General features: G+C 44.0%; 1 protein-coding gene across 4 annotated transcripts in view; it reads right to left on the reverse strand.

The window, feature by feature from the left end:
• Positions 1-22,109, reverse strand: part of KANSL3 (KAT8 regulatory NSL complex subunit 3) — a 2,067,031-nt gene that overhangs the window by 205,657 nt on the left and 1,839,265 nt on the right. For all 4 annotated transcript variants that reach the window (XM_044084373.1, XM_044084371.1, XM_044084372.1 and 1 more), the window contains exon 19: positions 14,984-15,158. In XM_044084373.1, the coding sequence (XP_043940308.1) occupies positions 14,984-15,158 (175 nt within the window). The remainder of the gene's footprint in view (positions 1-14,983; positions 15,159-22,109) is intronic.

Raw genomic sequence — 22,109 nt, forward strand, 5'->3', positions numbered from 1 at the left:
GTAGATGTCCAATAGCTTCCATAAACAGTTTCACAAATCCAACCTTTTTTCCCACCATACTGGGTGACCCATCTGTCATCACAGACACAACTTTAGACATATCAATGCTTTCAGAACAATGTTGCATATTTCATTCTCTGATGTACTTATTGGCACTGTTTCTAGCTTTACCAGTTCTTCTCTCATTGTCTGACCATTGGAAAATCTAGCAATGATGGACAACCTAGCTGATGAGGTGACATCAGTAGTTTTGATCAAGACAAACCGAAAAATATTTACAATTCTTTAAGTCTCCTTCTAACTGATATTGTTTGTTGGAGATCACTGTCATCACTCAGCTTTTAATAGTATTTCTGCTGAGTGGCAAATCAGAAATATGCTTCATAATAGAATTTCTATTCTGTATATCTTGAAACAAAAAAGAGGTACATTTTAGAAGAGTTTCTTTAATAAATTATCCTTCACTGAGGGCCATTCCATCTTGAGCTATGCAGTGAGTAATGCTGAAACTTGCTGATGTTAAATTCATAGGGCCTCTTAAAAATTTAAGGAAGTTATTTGATTGACATTCATTACGGTGCTGCTGAGATACGTATTCTTTCCTTTCATCCTCCCTTTTTTCCAAAACCCAGTGATGATTTGCTTCAAAATGTCTTTTAACACTCCATGTTCTGCTTACTACTGTTTCATGACACAACAGGCAAAATGATTTGCCATTTCTGTCAATAACGCCATACTCCTCAGTCAATTTATTTTTATTTCATAAAATTCTTGGCCGTAAATTATATGGGCCAAGATCTGTTTTTGCTTTAACTTTAACCTGGGAGAACGAATGTTAAAAGAACATTTTACTTCCACGGGTGTATTGCCAAATAACTCTATTTGCTTATTTATGGAGGGCTTTGCTTTTTTTATGCAAAGTGCATCAAAAATTTGCAACCTGACCCTATCAAAATGTACATTATTACAGAGATCCAGCAAGGTGGTTACTGTCTCCCTGCACTCCAGACATCCAACAAGATGGCTACTGTCCCCCCTGCATTCCCTGCTATACACAATTTGAAGTTTTAGTGCCTTGCAGTCTTTCTGTGTTGGGGGTGCGAAGCCCCAGATGGATATTAAACTCTCTAGATCTTTAATCTCTCTTCCTGTTAAAGACAACTTGTTTATCACAAACATTAATTTCATGAAAAATAAAAGTTATGAAATTATAATTACAATGTCTGTCATCATCACACTGGGGGTGGGACTTGCTACTGTGCAACCTCTTTGTCCTAATATGAATAATCACCAAAATTATGCCTATCTGAATGCAGATAGGAAATCCAGACGAAATAGCAACGATTTCAAAGATGACTTTCACTTTTCTCTTTCTCATACTGACAAATACATCACTTAATTTAAATAAATTACAAAAAATAATTTAAATGCATAATAAACATTACCTGGAGTATGGAATAAACAGGACAAGCTTACAAATACAGGCTACCTGCCCTCTGCATAAGTGTAACCACAAAGACAAAATAAACTGCCCTCTGCAGACTCTTGAGACAGCATACTGAAACAGTCTTTAATGTTAATAACGTCCTTACCTCTGCAGCAGTGTTGTTGAACTAGCTCCTGGCACAAAATAATGTAATATACTTCAAACGAGCAACGAATGCAAAAGCTGATTTCACACAAATGCTGACAGTGTGCTCATTTTGGAGAATACAGTTGCAAATATCGTGTTTGTGCCTTGAAAATGATCTTCCGGTGCAGCGGTCAGAAGTCAAATGAACTGTGCAGCTGCCGTGATGACTGCCCTCTGCAGACTCTTGAGACAGCATACTGAAACAGTCTTTAATGTTAATATCGTCCTTACCTCTGCAGCAGTGTTGTTGAACTAGCTCCTGGCACAAAATAATGTAATATACTTCAAACGAGCAACGAATGCGAAAGCTGATTTCACACAAATGCTGACAGTGTGCTCATTTTGGAGAATACAGTTGCAAATATCGTGTTTGTGCCTTGAAAATGATCTTCCGGTGCAGCGGTCAGAAGTCAAATGAACTGTGCAGCTGCTGTGATGACGGACGATGTGCTAATTCAGATGGTGAGAATCCATTTTAAGCTCTGGGAGGTGCAGGGTCTCATATTTTTTATATTTTTGTTCATTCAGTTTCTTTGGTAACTTTGGTGGTGTTAGTGAATGCTGGCGTTTCACCTTTGATGTCTGTCATAGGTCCGCCATCACTGATTTACACATACACTCCCTCAGAAATGCAATGACAGTACAAAAAACAATATGTTTCTTAGCAAACATGAGACACCTCCCTGAGACTGGGTGGAACAGCTGGGATTTTTTTCCCCAACATGTAGGTTTTCTAAGAATGGAATGATGTATCCTCTGGTAACAATGCTTTGTACCCAAGAATCTGTTGCAATTCCTAGCCAGGCATCTGGATACAAAGCCAAGCGACCCCCGACTGCCTCCAGAGCAGGACAGTCGGGCCTCCTTTCAGGAGCGCTGATGGGGCTTATCAAGGAACTGATCCCCGTCGCCCTGGATCTGTGGACCCCCTCTGCTGCCGGGGCGGCATCTTCCATTATTACCCCCTCCTCTGTCCCTGGAGGGGGGTTCACCACATATGTTTTGGAAAGCTCCTTGGGACTTTCAGAACCACATTTTTCCACCTTTCTGCCCTCTGGGGTATGGTTTAGTAGGGGTGGAAAAACGAACTCCTACTGTAGAGAGAGTCTTTCCCTCTTGCTCACACCTAGTGAGAGTCTCCTTGACTTTGGGCCCAAAAAGAGAAGAGCCATTGAATGGGGTGTTGACAAAGGAAGACTTGAAGGCTTCCGCAAAGGAGCATAATTGCATCCAGGACTGTTTGCGAAGAGCTATCACTGAACCCACTGCCCAACTCAAACCATCGGCTGCACAGGAAATGAGCCGCATGGACGAGTTCACTATGGAATTAAGGGTATTAAGTTGTGCTGTCACTTTCTCAGAGACAGCTCCATCTCTATTACCCTGCAGAGTATCTCCAACCTCTTTCAGGAGATCTCTCTGAAGACGGGTAAAATGAGTCAAATAGTTAAGCGATCGCATAGCAAAGGTCGCAGAACTAAAGATGTGTTTCCCGTATCTGTCCATCGTCCTGGAATCCCTATTAGAAGGATGGACAATAGAAGAGGTTTCTGACAACTCTTTCTTGGTGGCCGCCGCCACCACCATGGCATCAATCGGGACTCGCTTAGTGAGGAACATCTTGTCTTGGGGGGAGGTGATAAACCTTGTTGGGCCTCCGAGGGACCGGTTCCATAGAATCAGGAGACTCCCACACCCATCGAGCAACCAATTCCATCAACTCGTTGAAGGGCGGAGTCACCCAGGAGGTGAAAGGTTGGGACCCAAAGGCCTTCAGGAGCACTGACTCATCCTCAGTAGGGCTAACGGACTGCCAGTCACCCCACTGCTTAAGGATTTCTAAGATATCAGCAAAGGAGATATCCCCCGAGGGGGACCGTGGGGACCCTTCCGATTCCTCTAAGTCAGTGTCTGATGTTAAAAACTCCTGCGGGGAATCTAAATGCCTCCTCTTACAAAGTCTCTTCCTGGGAACCTCATCAGTGGGGACTTCTGGTGAGGTCCCAGTAGAGCAAGGGTCACCCAATGGGGTTACCTGAGCCTCCAGGTCTCGACGCTTCATAGGGAACTGAGATGTAGAGGCAGAAATTAGAAGTTATGTACCTACCATAACGTTCCATGTTAGTTGTCTTCTCTCGCCTTCTTTCTTGCTGGATGGGTTCGGAGCCGATCCTCGGCTCCGACTCGGCACTTGCTTTAGCTTAGGAACTCCTTTTACCAGCTCGAGGCAACCCTATATCCCATGATGCAAGGCGGAACTACCTCAGATCTCGTTTGGTAGCTAACCTACCCTGCTAAAGACTATCCTAACATAATTAGGAACACAAGTTCCTAATGGAAGTCCTCATATGAAGGCTCCGGAGGAAACAACCTAATAGGAACTCTTCAAGATCTGTCCAGGCCAGGGGGAAGGAGGGAGGGACACAAGAAAGAAGGCGAGAGAAGACAACTAACATGGAACGTTATGGTAGGTACATAACTTCTAAATGTTAAGTTGTCAATCTCGCCTTCATTCTTGCTGGATGGGACCGCGTCCCTAGCACCTGTATCCCGGGTGGCTCAATGGAACAGACTCTTGAGAACTGTGGAACCAAAACTGGCCCTATCTCTGGAGGCCAAGTCCAACTTGTAATGAGAGACAAAGGTATGGGGCGTAGCCCAAGTAGCTGCTGCACAAATGGTATCAATGGGTAGTCTATCCAGAAAAGCTGCAGAAGTGGATAGACTCCTGGTTGAGTGTGCTTTTGGCTTAGAAGATAGCTGTTTGCCTCTGAGAGAGTACACATAGGAAATAGTGGAAGTCAACCATCTGGATAAGGTCACTTTAGATACTGGAAGACCTATCCTGTTTTCTGCATAGGAGACAAATAATTGGTCCGATTTTCTGAATTGTTTAGTTCTATGCAAATAGTACCTGAGCTGACGATGGACATCCAAAAAATGCAGTTTCTGTTCAGCTCTGTCGGAATAGTTTGGGAAAAAGACTGGTAGGTCTATAGATTGGTTAATGTTGGTTTGAGATACGACTTTGGGGAGAAAGGAAGGGTTAGTTCTTAATGATACCCTGTCCTTATGAACAACCAAATAAGGGGAACGAATGCAGAGAGCTTGAATCTCGGAAACCCTTCTTGCAGAAGTGACAGCCAGTAAAAATATAGTTTTCCAGGTCAATAACTTCAAAGAACATGAAGCAGACGGTTCAAAGGGAGGTAGAATCAAGGATGCCAACATTAAGTTTAGATCCCATTGCGGAGGAGGATGCTTTATAGGTGGTTTTAGGAGGAAAACTCCTCTCAGAAAGGCCTTGCATAACCTATGAGACATAATGTTATTGTCATGCAGGCCAACATGATACTTAGAAATAGCAGCCAGTTGTACTTTGACTGTAGATGACGAGGATCCTGAATGAAAAACCTCCGCCAGGAAATCTAAAACCGAATGTACAGGAGCAGTAAAGGGGTCAATATTTCTGGAATTCGCCCAAATAGAAAAACGTCGCCACTTGCTAGCATAAACAGTCCTAGTGGGCGACTTCAAGGAAGAGACTAAAATGTCTCTGACTGAGTCGAAATCATCGGTAGCCTGGCTAGGGTAGGAAGTGGAGCAACCAAGCAGTGAGGTTGAGAGAATGAATGGCCCGGTGCTGCTGACCCGATTGGTGGATCAAAAGATCCGGAACTGGGTCCAGATGCCAGGGCTGCACCAGAAGGTGACGATGCAGAGACGGAAACCAAATTTGTCGAGGCCAATATGGGGCAATGAGGATCAACTTGGCTCTCAAAACGGTGGCTTTCTGAATGACTTGTGGAATCAAGGGAAAGGAGGAAAAGCGTGCAGAAGTCCCGGGCCAATCCTGGGTTAGAGAGTCTCTCAGAGGTTGGCCTGGAAGGGGAAAGAGAGTGAAGAAATCGGGGCACTTGTTGTTTTGAGGAGTAGCAAAAAGATCGCAACAAGGAGTGCCCCACTTCAGAAAAAATCTGATCCACTACAGATTGATTGAGAGACCACTCGTGAGGCATCAGAATGGATCTGCTCAGCCTGTCCGCTAATAGGTTGGACCTGCCGGGGATGTGCGTTGCTATCAGAAACCGCTGAGAAGAGATCGCCCACTGCCAAAGTCTGAGAGCTTCTCGACATAACGGATAGGACCTGGTCCCGCCCTGTTTGTTGATGTACCAGACTACGGACATGTTGTCCGTCTGTACTGCAATAGTCCCGTGGGAAGAAAGTCGTTGAGGGCTTGCAACGTTAAAAGCACTGCTCTCATCTCCAGGACATTTATGTGCAGATGGTATTCTATGGGTTGCCACGTCCGTGGACCATCCTGCCCTGATAATGCCCCCACCCGATCAGAGAGGCATCCGTAGTGACTGTGGCAACCGGAGGAGGGGAATAAAGGGTCGGCCCTGATGAAGAAGAGGGAAGATATCCACCAGTTCAGATGAGCTCGCACGACTGTGTTACCAAGACTTCGTGCCTCATCGGGAGACTGTGGTACGACCACTGCGTCAATAGCATCCACTGCAGAAGCCGCATGTGGAACCGAGCCAGTGGTAGAAGAACAATGGCCGCAGCCATAAGACCTAGAACCTTCAGTATAAATCTGGCTTTGATCTTGTTGCTTTGCAAAGAAGCCGAGCGAATCTTTGGATGTCCAGAATTCTTTGATCTGTTAGTCTGGCTAACATTTTGACGGTGTTTAATTCTGCCTATAAAGGTGATAGATTGGCAAGGCAGCAGAGAAGATTTTTCCAAATTTACTGAAATTCCCAAACTCCTGCAAAGCTGTAGAGTGTAGTCTCTGGACTGAAGAAGCTGACACTTGGTGGTGGCGGAGAGGAGCCAGTCGTCCAAATAGGGAAACACCTGGAATCCTTGTCGTCTCAGATGAGCTGTGGCCACTGCCATGCATTTGGTAAACACTCTGGGGCTGAAGTGAGGCCAAAGGGCAGTGCCCTGAATTGGTAATGACTGGTCCCTAGCGGCGGAGAAACCTTCTGGAGCGTCTGTGAATCTTTATGTGATAGTACGCATCCTGAAGGTCTATAGAGCACATCCAGTTGTCCTTGCCCAGAAAGGGCAGAATGGACTGAAGCGTGACCATCCGGAATCTTGCCTTCTTGACAAATCTGTTTAGATTGCTCAGGTCTAATATTGGTCTCCAATCTCCGTCCTTTTGGGGACCAAAAGAATCTCAGTAGACGCCGGATCCTACCTGGTCTGCTGGCACCGTCTGGACGGCTCTTTTTTCTAGGAGCTTTGAAACCTCCTGTTCTGCCAAATCCCTTTGACCGGGTGAGATGTCTGGAAGGGATTGTAGAGGTCTGAAACCTTCCGAAGGGGATTTTGTAACCCTCGGATATGATCGACTGTACCCACATCTCTTGAGATAGGGATTGCCAGGCTACTGGGTACAGCGAAATCCTTCCCCCGACTGCCTCCAAGGGTGGACAGTCGGGCAACACCTCAGGGATGCTGAAAGGGCTTCTCAGGAAGAGACTCCCTGTTGCCCTGGTTCTGAGGACCCCCCCCTGCCTCTAGGGCGCGTCTATTATTGTTGCCCCTCTGCTTCTGGGGGTAAACTGACCACGTGTGTCCAGTGTAGCTCCTTGGGCTTTACGGAACCACATCTTCCCCCTTCTGACCCTTGGGGTATGGTCTAGAAGGAGTGGAAAACTGGACTCCAACGGCAGAAAGAGTTTTACCGTCCTGCTCACACCTGGTCAAGGTATCCTTCACCTGAGGTCCGAACAAAGCCGAACCATCAAAGGGGGTATTAGTGAAGGACGCCTTAAAGGGGTCCGCAAAATTACAAAGCCGCATCCAGGCTTGGCGTCTAAGAGCAACTCCTGTGCCTGCGGCCCTGCTCGCTCCATCGGCCGCATAGGATATGAGCCGCATGGAGGAGTTAGATATGGAATTCAGGATTGCAAACTGCGAGGCAATCTTTTCCTGAGCCCCAGCAGCAGAAGGATCCTGGACTACTTCTCCCAGTTCCTTGAGAACATCTTGTTGAAGCCTGGTGAAGTGACAAAGATAATTCAGCGAACGCATAGCAAAGGTCGCTGAAGAAAACATCCGCTTTCCATACCTGTCCATGGTCCTAGAGTCCTTATTAGGAGGATGGACAGGTACTGAAGGATCCGCCAGTTCCTTCTTAGTGGCAGCCGCCACCACCATAGCATCCACCGAGACACCCTTGGAAAGGAACTGTTTGTCCGAAGGGGCCGTAATGAATTTGGATGGTCTTCTGGGGACAGGTTCCACAGAATCTGGAGCCACCCATGTCTTCCGAGCCACTACCTGCATAAGTGGGTCGAAAGGCGGAGACACCCAGGAGGTGGAGGGTCGGGATCCAAAAGCCTCCAGGTATACCGACTCATCCTCGGAGGGGTCAATAGAGGGCCAATTCCCCCTCTGTTTGAGGAGCTCAAGGATGTCTGAAAAGGAGACATCCTCAGAGGGGGACCGTGGGGAACCCTCCGACTCATCTAAGTCGGTATCAGATGTAGTAGACTCAGGGGAGTCTGTGTGTTTCCTCTTACACGTCCTCTTCCGAGGGGGTTCCCCTGCAGGATCAGGAGAAACCTCGGAAGAGGAGGAAATTCCCAGTGGGGAAACCTGGGGCGATGGATCCCTGGGCCTGAGAGCAAGAGGCTGGCAAGAGGCGTCTGCAGGCACTGATGAGGGAGGAGCTAGAGGGATAGACCGTTGACCAGGCTCAGAGGCCAGGACACTCCTCATCACCTCAAAGGCTCCCCTCCCCGGGAGACCGGAATATCCCCGCTCCGAAGAAACAGGAATTCCCGGCTCCAATGAGAGGGAAGGCTCAGAGGCCGATGTCGGCGCCGAGCTTACCAAAGCCGAAGCCCCGAGAGGGAGAGTGGGGTCGGACAAGGGTCCGATGCCACTAGCCCCCTCAGAGCCGACAGTGGAAACCCGATGACCGGATCCCTCCAAGGAAGGCCTCAAGGAGGAGATCGGAGCCGAGGACGATGGAGCCGAAGGATGTATCGGCTCCGGCATCGAAACAGTCACTGTCCCAAGAAGCTCCGGCTCCGAACTCTGGTGTGGAGTCGGAGGAGGAAGTTCAAGGGGTAAGGCTATAGCCGAAGTCTGTTGAGACGGGCTATGGAGCATTTGGGCCAGTGCCTGAGACTTCAACAGCCTGCTTACCACCCTCTCTAAGTCGTGGTCAGACAGACTGGAAGATCTCGAAGATCGGCTCCGATGGCTCCGCTCCGACAAAAGAGGAGACCCCGGAGCCGAATGGATACTCAGTATCGAAGGGGACCGAGATCTCTTTCGGGTCGAAGCCATCGGAGCCGAAGTCCCCTGAACTCCAGATGGAGCCGAAAGTTTCTCGGCTCCGATGCTGGATAAAGTGTCGGCTCCAGCCGGAGCCGACAAGGCCACAGTAGAGAAGGTATCGGAGCCAGCCGGCGCCGACCCTACTACTTTAACGGTAGATGCATCGGTTCCAGCCGGAGCCGATCTCGGCTCCGACGGAGCCGAAGCCACCGGAGGAGGCTTGGATACTGAAGCCTTCGGTGGTTTAGAAGGTTTCCCAGACCCTGCTTTAGAGGGAGAACCTTCTGGCTTAAGTAAGCCTCGGAGGATAAGCTTATTCCTCCTTTCCTGCAGGACTCTCTGGCTAAAAGCGTGACACAAAGCACAGGAGTCCTGCAGGTGCAAAGGCCCCAGGCAGTACACACAAGAAGTGTGACCGTCTGTCAGAGACATTTTCTGACAGCACTGGTCACACTTCTTAAAGCCTGAGACCTTGCCTTCCCTAGACATATCCTAGGAGGAAGTAACACACACAAACCCCAACAAACACACAAAATTAATCCCCTACACACAACACACAGGAAGGGATTAACCAATAGGGTTTTAGGCCTAAGTAAAAACTTTATACTAAAGGCTATAAAAAGGGTTGTAAAGTTTGAAAAGAAGGGAATAGGGTAGGCTGTAATATACTACAGACTATACTAAGACTAAAAGGGGAAAATAAATTCCTAACTAAGCTTTTTCTGATTTTACCAGAAAATCACTTACCTCAGCTGGCAAAGGAGACCTCTTTCGCTAAGTGGCAAACGAGATCTGAGGTAGTTCCGCCTTGCATCATGGGATATAGGGTTGCCTCGAGCTGGTAAAAGGAGTTCCTAAGCTAAAGCAAGTGCCGAGTCGCCCATCCAGCAAGAATGAAGGCGAGATTGACAACTTAACATTCTGCACTTTAGGGAAGGAGGAGGAGGGACCTGACGACGTGTGTATCTTAGATGACATAACCCTCCTCATGGCATCGAAGGCACCACTGCTCCGGCCCGAGGAAGCTGCCAGTTCTGAAGAAGACGGCAACTTCCCTGGAGCCGAGACAGTGGGCTCCGAACTAGAGGACGGAGCCGAGCTCATTTGCACCAAAGCCCCGAGAGGAAGGGTTTGGAACCGACACATCGGTTCGACTCTCCCCCCGGAACCGACGAGAGAGTGTCAGCTCCCAGACTCTTCCAATGGAACTGAAGAAGTCAGGGTTGGCAGAGTCAAAGGCACTGGAACAGGTCTCGGCTCCGAAGGCTCCACAATCATAAGATCCTCCTCCACTGGCTCCAATGGCCCTGCTAGGCTCGGAGGAGGAGCAGTCACAGCTGGTGGGGTGGTCTTAGGCCCCGAGACCTGTTGGGTCAAGGCTGATAATTTAGCCAGTTCCGGGTTCTCCAGAAGCCTCTGCACCACCTGCTCCACATCCATATGAGAAAGGGTCCTCGAAGAATGAGTCGAAGGAACCGAAGATGCCACCGATTGAAGGATAGGAGACGTCAAGGTTTCGGGGACCGGCTCCGAAAAACTTGCTCGGTGCACAGCTCTGAAGACTGTGGAGCCAGTGACCGCACCTTCACGGTAAGGCTTGGAGCCGATGACTTGGGCTCTGAAGACACCTTCGAAGACTTCGATCCCTTCGATGACATGGAGGTCTGGTCAGCCTTGTCCAAGGACTCCTGAAAATCTGGCTTCAATAAGCCTCTATCTACCAACTTCCTTTTTCTCTCCAGTAAAACCCTACTACTGAAGGAATGGCAGGCCCCAAACAATAAACACAATTCACATGGGCATCTGTAATGGACATCTTCTGCCCACATTTTGGACACTTTTTGAAACCAGATTTTTGTTTCTCCTTATGGTCAGACATGTTAAACAACACCACAGAAAACACTACCAAGGAAAACAAGGTTACTGAATGATCAGTCACACTGTAAACTGCAATAATTTGAACAGCTCTAATCCAAGAGAATATAAAGTAACACTGCAGCAGAAAACACTGTTACTGGAAACTAACCACACTGCAAACTCTAAATACTGTATTAGTCCTAAGTTGCCAGATCCCTAAACTGTCAGAATATCTCTAAATAAATCTAAATATATAAATATATATATCCAAACTAAGCATGCTATCTAATCACATTAACACACTATTTAGAGGGAAAAGCGGATAGGGAGTAACTAAAGAATGGCCAAAGGCCTAAGAGCAACCCTCTGCAAAAGACGATACTAGTCAAATTTTAAATAAAGAAAATCAAAGGCTAAACAGTCCAAAAGTAGTATCACTATAGTAACTTTAGTTATCAGCAGAATATTGTCAAAAAACAAGTAAATATAAACAAACTGGTCCGAGCTCTCCGACGACCTAAGCTCAGTTGCAGCGGCAAACTAGATCTGAGGTAGGACAGAGAGCATCATGGGATAGGGACCTGGCCTCGAGCTACTCTGACATATGACACACTTCATTCCAAAAAAAATAAAGTTGCATAAGTAAACTTACCAAAACAGCTGATGTCTGAATGATCTATTTTACAGCAAAATAAACTATAAGGGTCATAACCTCCCACTTGTTGTAATCTACTGTACTCAACCTCGACAGCTTGGTATATGAAAGAGGTATGATAGCAGAAGTATGACAGTAGAAGATGAAATTGCCATCTACACACATATATATGTATACACACACCCACATATACACACAAATATATATATATGGGCCTAGGACATTTCACTGAATGCACATGTCACAGAAACTCAAATGACTGAACACAAATCACTGAAAGCACAATTCACTGAAAGTTATATATGGCCTTTTCCACACTGTAGTGCGACCCTATAGTTAGTATATATAGTAAGGGGGGCACCACCCCCCACATCGGGGGGTGTGGGGGCGTAGCCCCCCATGTATTTTAAGGATATATTATGTATGGAAAAGAGTATTACATTGGAATTGCAAGTATCTATGTATATAGTTCGAAATATTTAAAATATGTGGGAGGCGGTGCCCCCCACACCCCCCTTACTATATATACACTAACTCCAGGGTCGCACTACAGTGGGGAAAAGGCCATATATAACTTTCAGTGAAATGTGTTTCAGTGAATTGAGCTTTCAAAAAAAGTGCACACTAATTTGACATTCAGTGAAATGTCCTAGACCCCCCCCCCCACACACACACACACACACATATATATATATATATATATATATATATATATATATATATACACACACACACACACACACACACACACACACACATATACAGTGGATATAAAAAGTGTACACACTCCTGTTAAAATGCCAGGTTTTTGTGATATAAAAAAATGAGACCACAATAAATCATTTCAAAACTTTTTCCACCTTTAATGTGACCTGTAACCTATACAATTCAATGAAAAACAAATATGTTAGGGGGAAAATATGAAAAATAAAAAAAATGTACAATAAGCTGGTCGCATAAGTGTGCACACCCTTAAACTAATAATTTGTTGGAGCACCTTTTGATTTAATTACAGCATGCAGTCTTCTTGGGTACACACCTGCCATCAATTACAGAGACTCTGATTAACCTCAGATAAAGTTCAGCTGTCCTAGTAGGATTTTCCTGGCATTTACTCAGTTTCTTGCTACTGCAAAAGCCATAGTCTGCAGACAGCTTGCAAACCATCAAAGGGATCTCACTGTTGAAAGGTATCAGTCAGGAGAAGGGTAGAAAAAATTTTCCACAGCAGTGGATATACCATGGAACACAGTGAAGACTGTCATCAAAAAGTGGAGAAAATATGTGACAACAGTGACCCTCCAAAGAACTGGACATCCCTCCAAAACTGATGAAAGGACAAGATGAAAACTGGTCAGGGATGCTGCCAGGAGACCTACAGCAACATTGAAGGAGCTGTAGGAGTTTCTGGCAAGTACTGGTTGTGTACTACATGTGACAACAATCTCCAGTATTCTCCATATGTCTGGACTATGGGGGTAGGGTTGCAAGATGGAAGCCTTTTCTTACACAGAAAAACATCCAGTCCTGACTAAAATTTGCAAAACAATACATCAAGTCTCCCAAAAGCATGTGGGAAAATGTGTTAATGGTCTGATGAGACCAAGATTGAACTTTTTGGCCACAATTCCAACAGGTAAGTTTGGCGCAAAAACATCACTAAAAGAAAACCATCCCCACAGTGAAGCGTGGTGGCGGCAGTATCATGCTTTGGGGTTGCTTTTCTTCAGCTGGAACTGGGCCTTTAGTTCAAGGTGGAGGGAATTATGAACAGTTCCAAATGCCAGTCACTTTTGGCCCAAAACCTTCAGGCATCTGCTAGAAAGCTGAAGATGAAGAGGAATTTCACCTTTCAACATGACAATGACCGCAGGCATACATCCACATCAACAAAAGAATGGCTTCATCAGAAGAAAATTCAAGTTTTGGAATGGCCCAGCCAGAGCCCAGACATAAATCCAACAGAAAATCTGTGGTGTGACCTGAAGAAGGCTGTGCACAAGAGATGCCTTCACAATCTAACAGATTTGGAGCACTTTTGCAAAGAAGAGTGGGCAAATATTGCCAAATCAAAATGTGCCATGCCGACAGGCCCCTACCCAAGAAGACTGAATGCCATAATTAAATCAAAAGGTGCTTCAACAAAGTATTAGTTTAAGGGTGTCCACACTTATGCAACCAGCGTATTGGACATTTTTTATTTTTTATATTTTTTCCCCTAACAGATTTGCTTGCTTTTCAATTGAATTGTGCAGGTTATAGGTCACATTAAAAGTGGGAAAAGTTTTGAAATGAATTATTGTGGTCTCATTTTTTTATATCACAAAACCTGGCATTTTAACAGGGGTGTGTTCAGTTTTTATATCCACTGCATGTATATATATATATATGTATATATATATATATATATATATATGTATATATATATATATATATATATATATATATATATATATATATGTATGTATATATATATATATGTATATGTATATATATATATATATATATGTATATATATATATATATGTATATATGTATATATATATATATATATATATATATATATATATATATATATACACACACACACACATATATATGTGTGTGTGTGTATATATATATATATATATATATATATATATATACATACATGGGTTCTAGGTTGGCACTTGGCTATCGACCCTAGGGCCTATACAAGCCTAGCCATAACAATTCCCCTGGATATTTCTTCCCACAATATTTACTTCCCTGGACCCCTGTCTAGCAGGGTGATTGACGTGATCCCCGGGTTGAATTTCCATGCACACACATACACACACACACACACACACACACACATATATATATATATATATATATATATATATATATATATATAGTTTACTATCAAAATATAGAATGAAGGTTCGGCTTCAAAGAGAATGTCAAAATTCATTTTGCAGCAACCCGTATTGCCGACCTTCAAGACTGCGAGTATTCCTTGTAGTGAATACATTGTGCATTCGCACATATGTGGTCAACCTTACTACTAGAGATCATGGTACAGTGTGGACTGTGAAATATACCCTTTTCCCCACTGCTGTAGTGCAATCTTGGAGTAGGAATATATAGTCTGTGGGGAGGGGGCTTGCCTACCTGCAAAACCTTTACGTCACATGATGTGCAGTACTGAACTGCATTCCATGAATGTCGACAAAGGACGAATTCGCAACCGAAGTATCTTTGCAACATTCTGACACACACACACACACACAGGGGGGCAGAGTACCTTTGGCTTTCTTGATTTATCTGCCTGTCTGCAAGCATGAAAATGACACTGGCATATGTTTAACAAAACCAGATAACCAAAAAAGCACAACTTTATGGCTCCACCATATGAACTGCTTTACTTGTTTAAAGATGAAAATAAAACCATGGAATGCAAATTGGTAGTCAATAACAGACAAATACAGGTCATCTTTTGGAAGCACCACTTCTAATAGGTTTATTTACTAGTCTAAAGACTAGCACAGATGTTGTTACCTTACCTGCTGCCTGGTTTGAAATCTGTGCCAGATTAGGGATGCTAGAAGCCAATTTTGCTAACCCTCTATTAGTAAGTAGCTGATGAATAGTTGTAGGCTTCCCACTACTCACTCCCGACAAGGCCGCTGATGTCTGCACTGGAATGGTTCGTACAGGTGTTGTCTTAACAACTGTGGCCTGAAATGTATAAGAAATATTAGTCAGACATTCTACAAAAGTGAAGAGTCAAAAACAGTGTTTCTAATTAAACACTGTGAACCATTTTTTACGGGTAAAAATCTTAGTCTAATTTCACATTTTGTAGAATACATTTGCAGAACACTCTGGGAGGGAAATAAAATCCAGACTCAACCCACACCAAGTTTATCAGCCCTAGTAAAACAGAGACATATATGGCTACTAAACACTAATGGACACCACACCTTCTGCTTAATACTACATCTAAATGCAAAAATTGTCATTTGTTTTTACACTTAGACTTTACCTCAGCATATAATTTGTACCACAAAAGTGTGTTTTAATTAGTCTACACTTCAACAAATAAAGAGTACATATCTGCAGAATGTTTTAATAACAAAATGTCAAACTTATGCCTTTAAAACAGCTATTTACCTTTACTTCTGCTGCCATTCTTACAGTGGCACAAATTAAAACACCTTCTTCTACTGTGAATGTACTGCCAAGGACACTAGCTTGTGGGTATGTAAAATATCACTACACTTTTGCTTTTAAACTGCATGCCTGCAGATAGATGGGAAAGGAACAAGACCCTTATTATACACTGCCCTTACTTGTTCAAGCCAACAGCATTTATCATGCTGTGTTCAGCTCTTCACAGTCAAGTACTTCCTGGGCAGAAACCCTTGTCTTAACTGTGCCTACAGTGAGGTCTACTTGATCTTACCAGTCAGGCATAGTGCAGAATAACTTCTGAATAATGCATTACTGCAAGGGAAACACTGTGGAGGTAGCTAGTCAAAATATGTAAACTATACACTACTTCGGCAGGGTGGCTGTGGTCACTGCACACCCAATCTGTAAATATACTGTCTCATAACACCAACTTGCAGAAAAAGGGAACATTTTTCCTTTTCACCAAATTGGTGGTAACTTGGAGGTAGCATATCTGCAATTACTGATATAGGGATAGTACCCCAACATCAGGGTTGCATTGGGGGAGCACCCTTACAAAAAATTTCCACTGCACTTAACCATCTTTTAAATATAACATGGCAGTGTATCAGGTAATAGTACAACTAAAGACTGTAAGTAGTCCCTCCCCTCCTCCCAAAGAAAGACTACATACAGTGCTACTATTACAAATTAACTTAACTATAATGAATGTGTGGCATTCAGAAAAAAATGCTTCATCTATTCAATTTCCAGTATTTTTTCAGATTTATGACTTTTTTTTTTTATTTCAGTCAAAGGTCCAGGCAACTCCTATCAAGTGTGTTAGCACATAGAAATGTCATATCTTACTATTGGAAGTAAGAACATGTAAATGAATGAAACAGATTGTTCCACACAGTTAAAAAAAAAAAGACATTATCTAATATCAATACCCCATGGTGCATTATGAGCAAAGACAATGCTTATTTTTACCCGTGGTGGTGCTGAGCTGCAGTTTGATGCAGTGATACCCATCATGGGGAAAATATGAGTTATGCATGCCCTGCCATGTTGTATTACTTTCGTAAATGCATGTTATGAAAGAACCACATCTGAAAAGAGCATGTCAAATCAAGCAGCATGTACAATGGAAGGGAAAAACAGCAGAAACTTTATGTTCCCAGCAGAAATGAATATGGTAACCTGCTGGGAAAAGTAGAGTTGTGTAAAATCTTACCATAACAGTAGATATCCTTCCCTTCACTGTTGCAGTATTCAATACATTAGGGCTCCTCTGCCAAGAGCAGCCCAATGTCCGGACAGCATACCAAAACATGTGGTTGTTAATAGGGATGTTGTACATAACACGTACGCTTCCTGCTCACTGTACAGGGCATAAAGGTGACATACAGATGCACCTTTCTCAGAACTGATAAGTCCCAGGAAGAACAAAAGTCCTAGGAGTATAAAAATAACATGTGCATCCAGAAGGAAAAAGTAAAAAGGGGGAGGAGGGAGGGAGTGAATACTGCAACAGTGAAAGGAAGGACATCTACTGTTATGGTAAGATTTTACACATACACAACTGTACTATGACCTTCCACATCACTGTTGCAGTATTCATTACACTAGGGGGAGTACAAAAGTTCAAGACTTGGGAAGAGGAAGTTCCGGCACAGCCCTCAAGAAAGCCATGCAGGAGAGCCCTTGCAAATCCAGCTCTAGCCATGGAAACCATATCCAACTTATAATGTTTGGTAAAATGCAGAGAAGTCCAAGTAGCTGCCTCAAGGATGGAGTGTGCATCTAGTCCTTTGAAAAAAGCACCAGAAGAAGCCACAGCCTTGGTAGAATGAGTCGTAACAGAAGAGAGGCTCTTTCCATCAAAAGAATAACAAAAGGAAATGGCTTTAGAGATTCAGGAAGAAATAGTTTGCTTAGTAACAGTTAAACCTAAAGATCCAGGATGAAAAGAAAAAGTTGCCCAGATTTATGAATAACTTTAGTTTTATATAAATAATACCTGAGTTGTCTATGCAAGTCCAAGGTGTGAAGAACCTTCTCACTAGCGGACTGCAGTGAAGTGAAAAAAGTGGCAAATGAACAGACTGATTAACAGACAACTCATTTAAATGTGAACTTGTTAATATAGGTGATTGCTTTTATATAAATGTAAATTTTCCTATGTCACAAGTGATAATTCAATAAAGGTGTTTAAAAAGAGACAACTCATTAACCACCTTAAGCATAAAAGAAGGATTAGTACAAAAAGACACCCTGTCCCTACGAAAAACTAAAAAGGAGGAACAGTGATAAAGGCCTGAAGCTCAGACATACAGTCTTCCAAGAACAATGCTGTAAGAAAGCTGAAGCTGCAGGCTCAAAAGGAGCCTGAGCCAATTTTTAACAAGAAAATTAAGGTCCCAGGAGGCCAAATATGAAGGATGCTTTAAGGAACTGTTTGACCTCAAATCTTGAAGCCAAAAGGGGGAGTTAAAGGCAGACAAGCAGAAATAGCTGAAAGGTGTGCTTTAACTGAACAGTATGCCAACCTAGCATGCAGCAATTCACAAAAATAAGACAGAACCAAAGGAACATCCACAGAAAATGGATCCAGGTTACAAGCAAGACACCAAACAGAAAATCTCTTCAACTTGGACAAATAAGATTTCCTGAAAGTGGGTCTCCTGGCCTCCTGCAGAACCCGAAGTATGTCCTCAGAAAAAAAATGTCTAAAAGGGAGCAAAACCCTATTGGCCACAGTGTCAGTTGAAGAGTGGAGAAGTGGGGATGGATGACAACACACTTGTCTTGTGCGAGTACGTCCACCAATGCTGTTAGGGCCAAAAGGAAGTCACCAACAAGATTTTGGGAGAATCTTGTTCTATCTGGATGAAACGGGGCCCTCAGTATCACAGAAAGGGGAGGGAAGGCATAAACAAACATTCCCTTCCAAGAAAAAGTTAGGGTGCCCACCTTCCAAGCCAGAAGACATGGGACTCTGGTGCAAAAGATATTAAGTTGTCTGTTCAGAGGGGGACAAAAAGATCTACCTGAGGAATACCCTACTGGTGGACAATGCCCATAAACACATCTCTGTGAAGCATCCACTTGTGACTGTCTGTTATGGGCCTGCTCAGACAGTCTGCCACAATGTTCTGATCTGAAGGAACATAAACAGCCTGAAGTGTCACCTGATACTGGATAGCCAGATCCCACACCTGAAGAGCTAGTCTACACAGAAGATAGGACCGTAACCCCCCCCCCGCTTGTTAATGTACCACATTGCTGCGGTATTGTCTGTAAAGATTCTGAGGGGCCCTGGAATGAACAGAGAATGGAAAGCCTGAAGGGCCAGGAGGAGAGCTTTTATCTCTTTGATGTTGATATGTTCCTTCTTCTGAAGAAGGGACCAAAGGCCCTGTGCCTTCAGAGGGCCGAAAGAAACTCCCTATCTCAAGTCCAAGGCATCAAAAAATAGTTCCTGACAGGGGACTGGAGGATGAAAAGCAAGCCCTGGATTGAGAGACAGTTGATGAATCCACCATTGATGCTCTATCTTTAGGCATGGAAGAATGGGAATTGGAAAGTCTAAAGGATGAGAATGTTGAAGCCAGACTGACTTCAGGACCCACCGTAGCTTCACCATATGAATCGTGGCTAGAGGAAGCATAGGAATGGTGGAGGCCATGAACCCCAAACTCCTTAGAAGCTCCCTGGCTGTAATGGAGACCAGAGTTAAAGCCTTGGGAGGAGGCAGGGATGCTAGCATAGGAATGGTCTGGAGCCTGCATCTGAGAAAAACATCATCCTGAGAAGAAGTGAGGAAGGAGTTTTGGAAATTCACTGTGAATGCCAGGCTCTGCAACAGGCAAATAGCAACTGCTGAAACAAGGTCGCTGAAGAAGAAGCCTGAATGAGCAGATTGTCCAGATAAGGAAAGATCTGTATTCCCCTCATCCTGCAAAAACCAATCACAGAAAAGACCCTGGGGCAGTAGAGAGAACAAAGGGCAAATAAAAGAACTGAAAATGCAAGGAAGAAACAGAGAAATGTAAACATTTCCTGAAAATGGGATAAATAGGAATATGGAGACAGGCATTCTTGAGATCCAGAGAGACTAGGAAAGCCTGAGGTAGAAGGAGAGGAAACAAGGTTTGAATGGACAGCATTTAAAAGGAGAAGACATTTAAAAAAGTACTGAGATGAGAAAGATCCAGAATGGGTCTCCAGGTGCCTTCATTTCTGGGAACCAGACACATTCTGGAATAAAACCCCTTCCCCTTTTGAGGAGTAGAAACTGCCTGGATGGTGCCCTGAGAAAAAAGGCTTTGAAGAACCTCCAGGAAAAAGGGCAGCTGTTCCTGAGGAGGTTGAGGAATGCCCAGAAAAAAGGAGGAAAGGATTTTCAAACCATGTAATACCACAGATTAATGATGGAAAAAAAAATCTTGAGTGAGCCTTAACAAAGGGACAAAGGAAGACGAAGCATTACAGGGACTTGGCCGAGGAGAGAGGGCAGAAGATAGTCAGAACCTGGCTTGTCTGGAAAAGGAGGCTTCTGAGCTGTAGGAGTCTGAGCAGATTTAGGAGGAGGAGTCCTTCTGTTACCTTTTTAATCCTTGGGAGGAGGGCAAGACTGTCAGCATACAAAGGCAGACCTGGTAGGATAATTCCTTTGAAATTTGGGAATGGTGGGAACAAAAATGTTTTAATTCCTGCATAGCCTTACCCTTTTCCTGAAGAAAGGCTCAGCAACTGCAAACCAAAGAAATTTTTATTGTTGAGAGGCTTCCACCAGCTTGAACTTAATACGATCAGGCAGAGGTTGAAGGCAATGCCTGGAATAACACCTTAACAAAGAACCTAAGGCAGCAGCCCTAGAAGTGGCATCAACTGCGTCATAACTACATTTAACTGAATAGCGAGCTACTTGAGAAGAGGACCCCAACAAAGAGAAGGTCGAAGCCTCCCCATTAAAATCTGGAAGGTCCAAAATAACTTGAAAAGCTAAAATATGGGTCTGGTAATTAACAGCCCTAAAGGCCAAAGCAGGATCAGTGTATAACATTTGTCCCAATCTTTCCATGGTTCTACTGTCCTTGTCAGAAGGAAGCATTTTAGTGGAAGGTAGAAGCTTGTAAGGCTTGTCAGAAGAAACAAATATAACAGAGGGGTCAACAGAGTTACCCTTGTAAAAGAAACTTACAATCGTCGGATGCCTTAAATAACCTATCAGCTTTTTTTTTAGGAGCAGGGGTCTGGGAATCAGGGGTCTGAGAATCTGCTGAAAATGTGTCCAACAAAGCAGCAAGAACAGGAGGAACAGCAGAGGGCTTAGGAGACTCCATTTGGAGGAGTTTATAGTACCTCTTCTGAACAGAAACCTGAGTGCAGTCCCACTTAAAAAAAATTCCATCATACGAGAGATAGTATCCCCAAAGGAAATGTCATCCAAAAGGAGAATCTGAACTAATAAAGCCCTCCTTCTCAGAACCATAATCCAATGGAGAGGGAATCTGGGAAGAATAGGCCAAAGACTCTTCATCGGAGTCTAAGTCCTCATTAGAAGAATCCTGCTCCCTGGGCCTAAGAGGAGGAGAGGACCAAGGAGGGACAGGAACAGTGACTCGCTGAGGGGACTTCAAAGCCATGAGAACATTAAATAACCCCTGTGGAAAATCTTGCCATTCACGCTGAGTATCCTTAGGAAAAAGGAAAATGTACTTCATCTTCTGCTTCTTCTTTAAAGGGATATTTGCCCTAAACATCTTAGGATGTTTGGACGCCTACCGAACTCAATCATCATAGGGAAAATCTCCTCTCTAACAAGAATCTGTGTAACATCCCTCAGTCCCTCCAATATAATTAGCCACTGTTCTCCCTGAACATTCAAAATGGATGTCTGTAGAGCCTCCAAGGATGTGAGAGAAGCCGGATCCCTTCTGGTCTCCAAAACAGTCAAGGCAGAGGAATCTGATAGACAAACCAGGCAATCCTCCTGACTTTCACCAGCCTCGAGACACATCCAGGGGAGGAGGTACAGCAGTACACGCTGACCTAACTTTTTTAGCCTTCTAGCACATGGCTGACCCTTGGGCTGGGATGATTCTGCCACTGTAGCCTGTACCTACAATTTAAGGCATTGGTTTTCCAGGTAGATAGATAAAGAGGAGAGACGACTAAGAAAAGTTTTAGGAACAAACGCCTGACAAACAGAACATGACGTACAGTCGTGAGAAGCACCTAAGCAAAACAAACACTGCTCTTGATGGTCCTTATGGAGAATCTGTCTCCCACACAAGCATTTTCCCTTTCTAGATGAGATGTAAACTTACAACCAAAAGAAAAGGTAATGATAAAAAGCAAACTATCAATGGGGCACTTACTTAAAGCAGCCTGGTGACCAGCAGACGAAGGAGCATTCAGACTGGCAACAAAGACGTTCTTTGGCAGGTATAGCCGTACGTCACCTTTATGCCCTATGCCATGACTGGAGAGCATATGCATGACATA

This window comes from Protopterus annectens, chromosome 9.part0 (assembly GCF_019279795.1).
Source record: "Protopterus annectens isolate FY-2018-M chromosome 9.part0, PAN1.0, whole genome shotgun sequence".
NCBI lineage: Eukaryota > Metazoa > Chordata > Ceratodontiformes > Protopteridae > Protopterus > Protopterus annectens.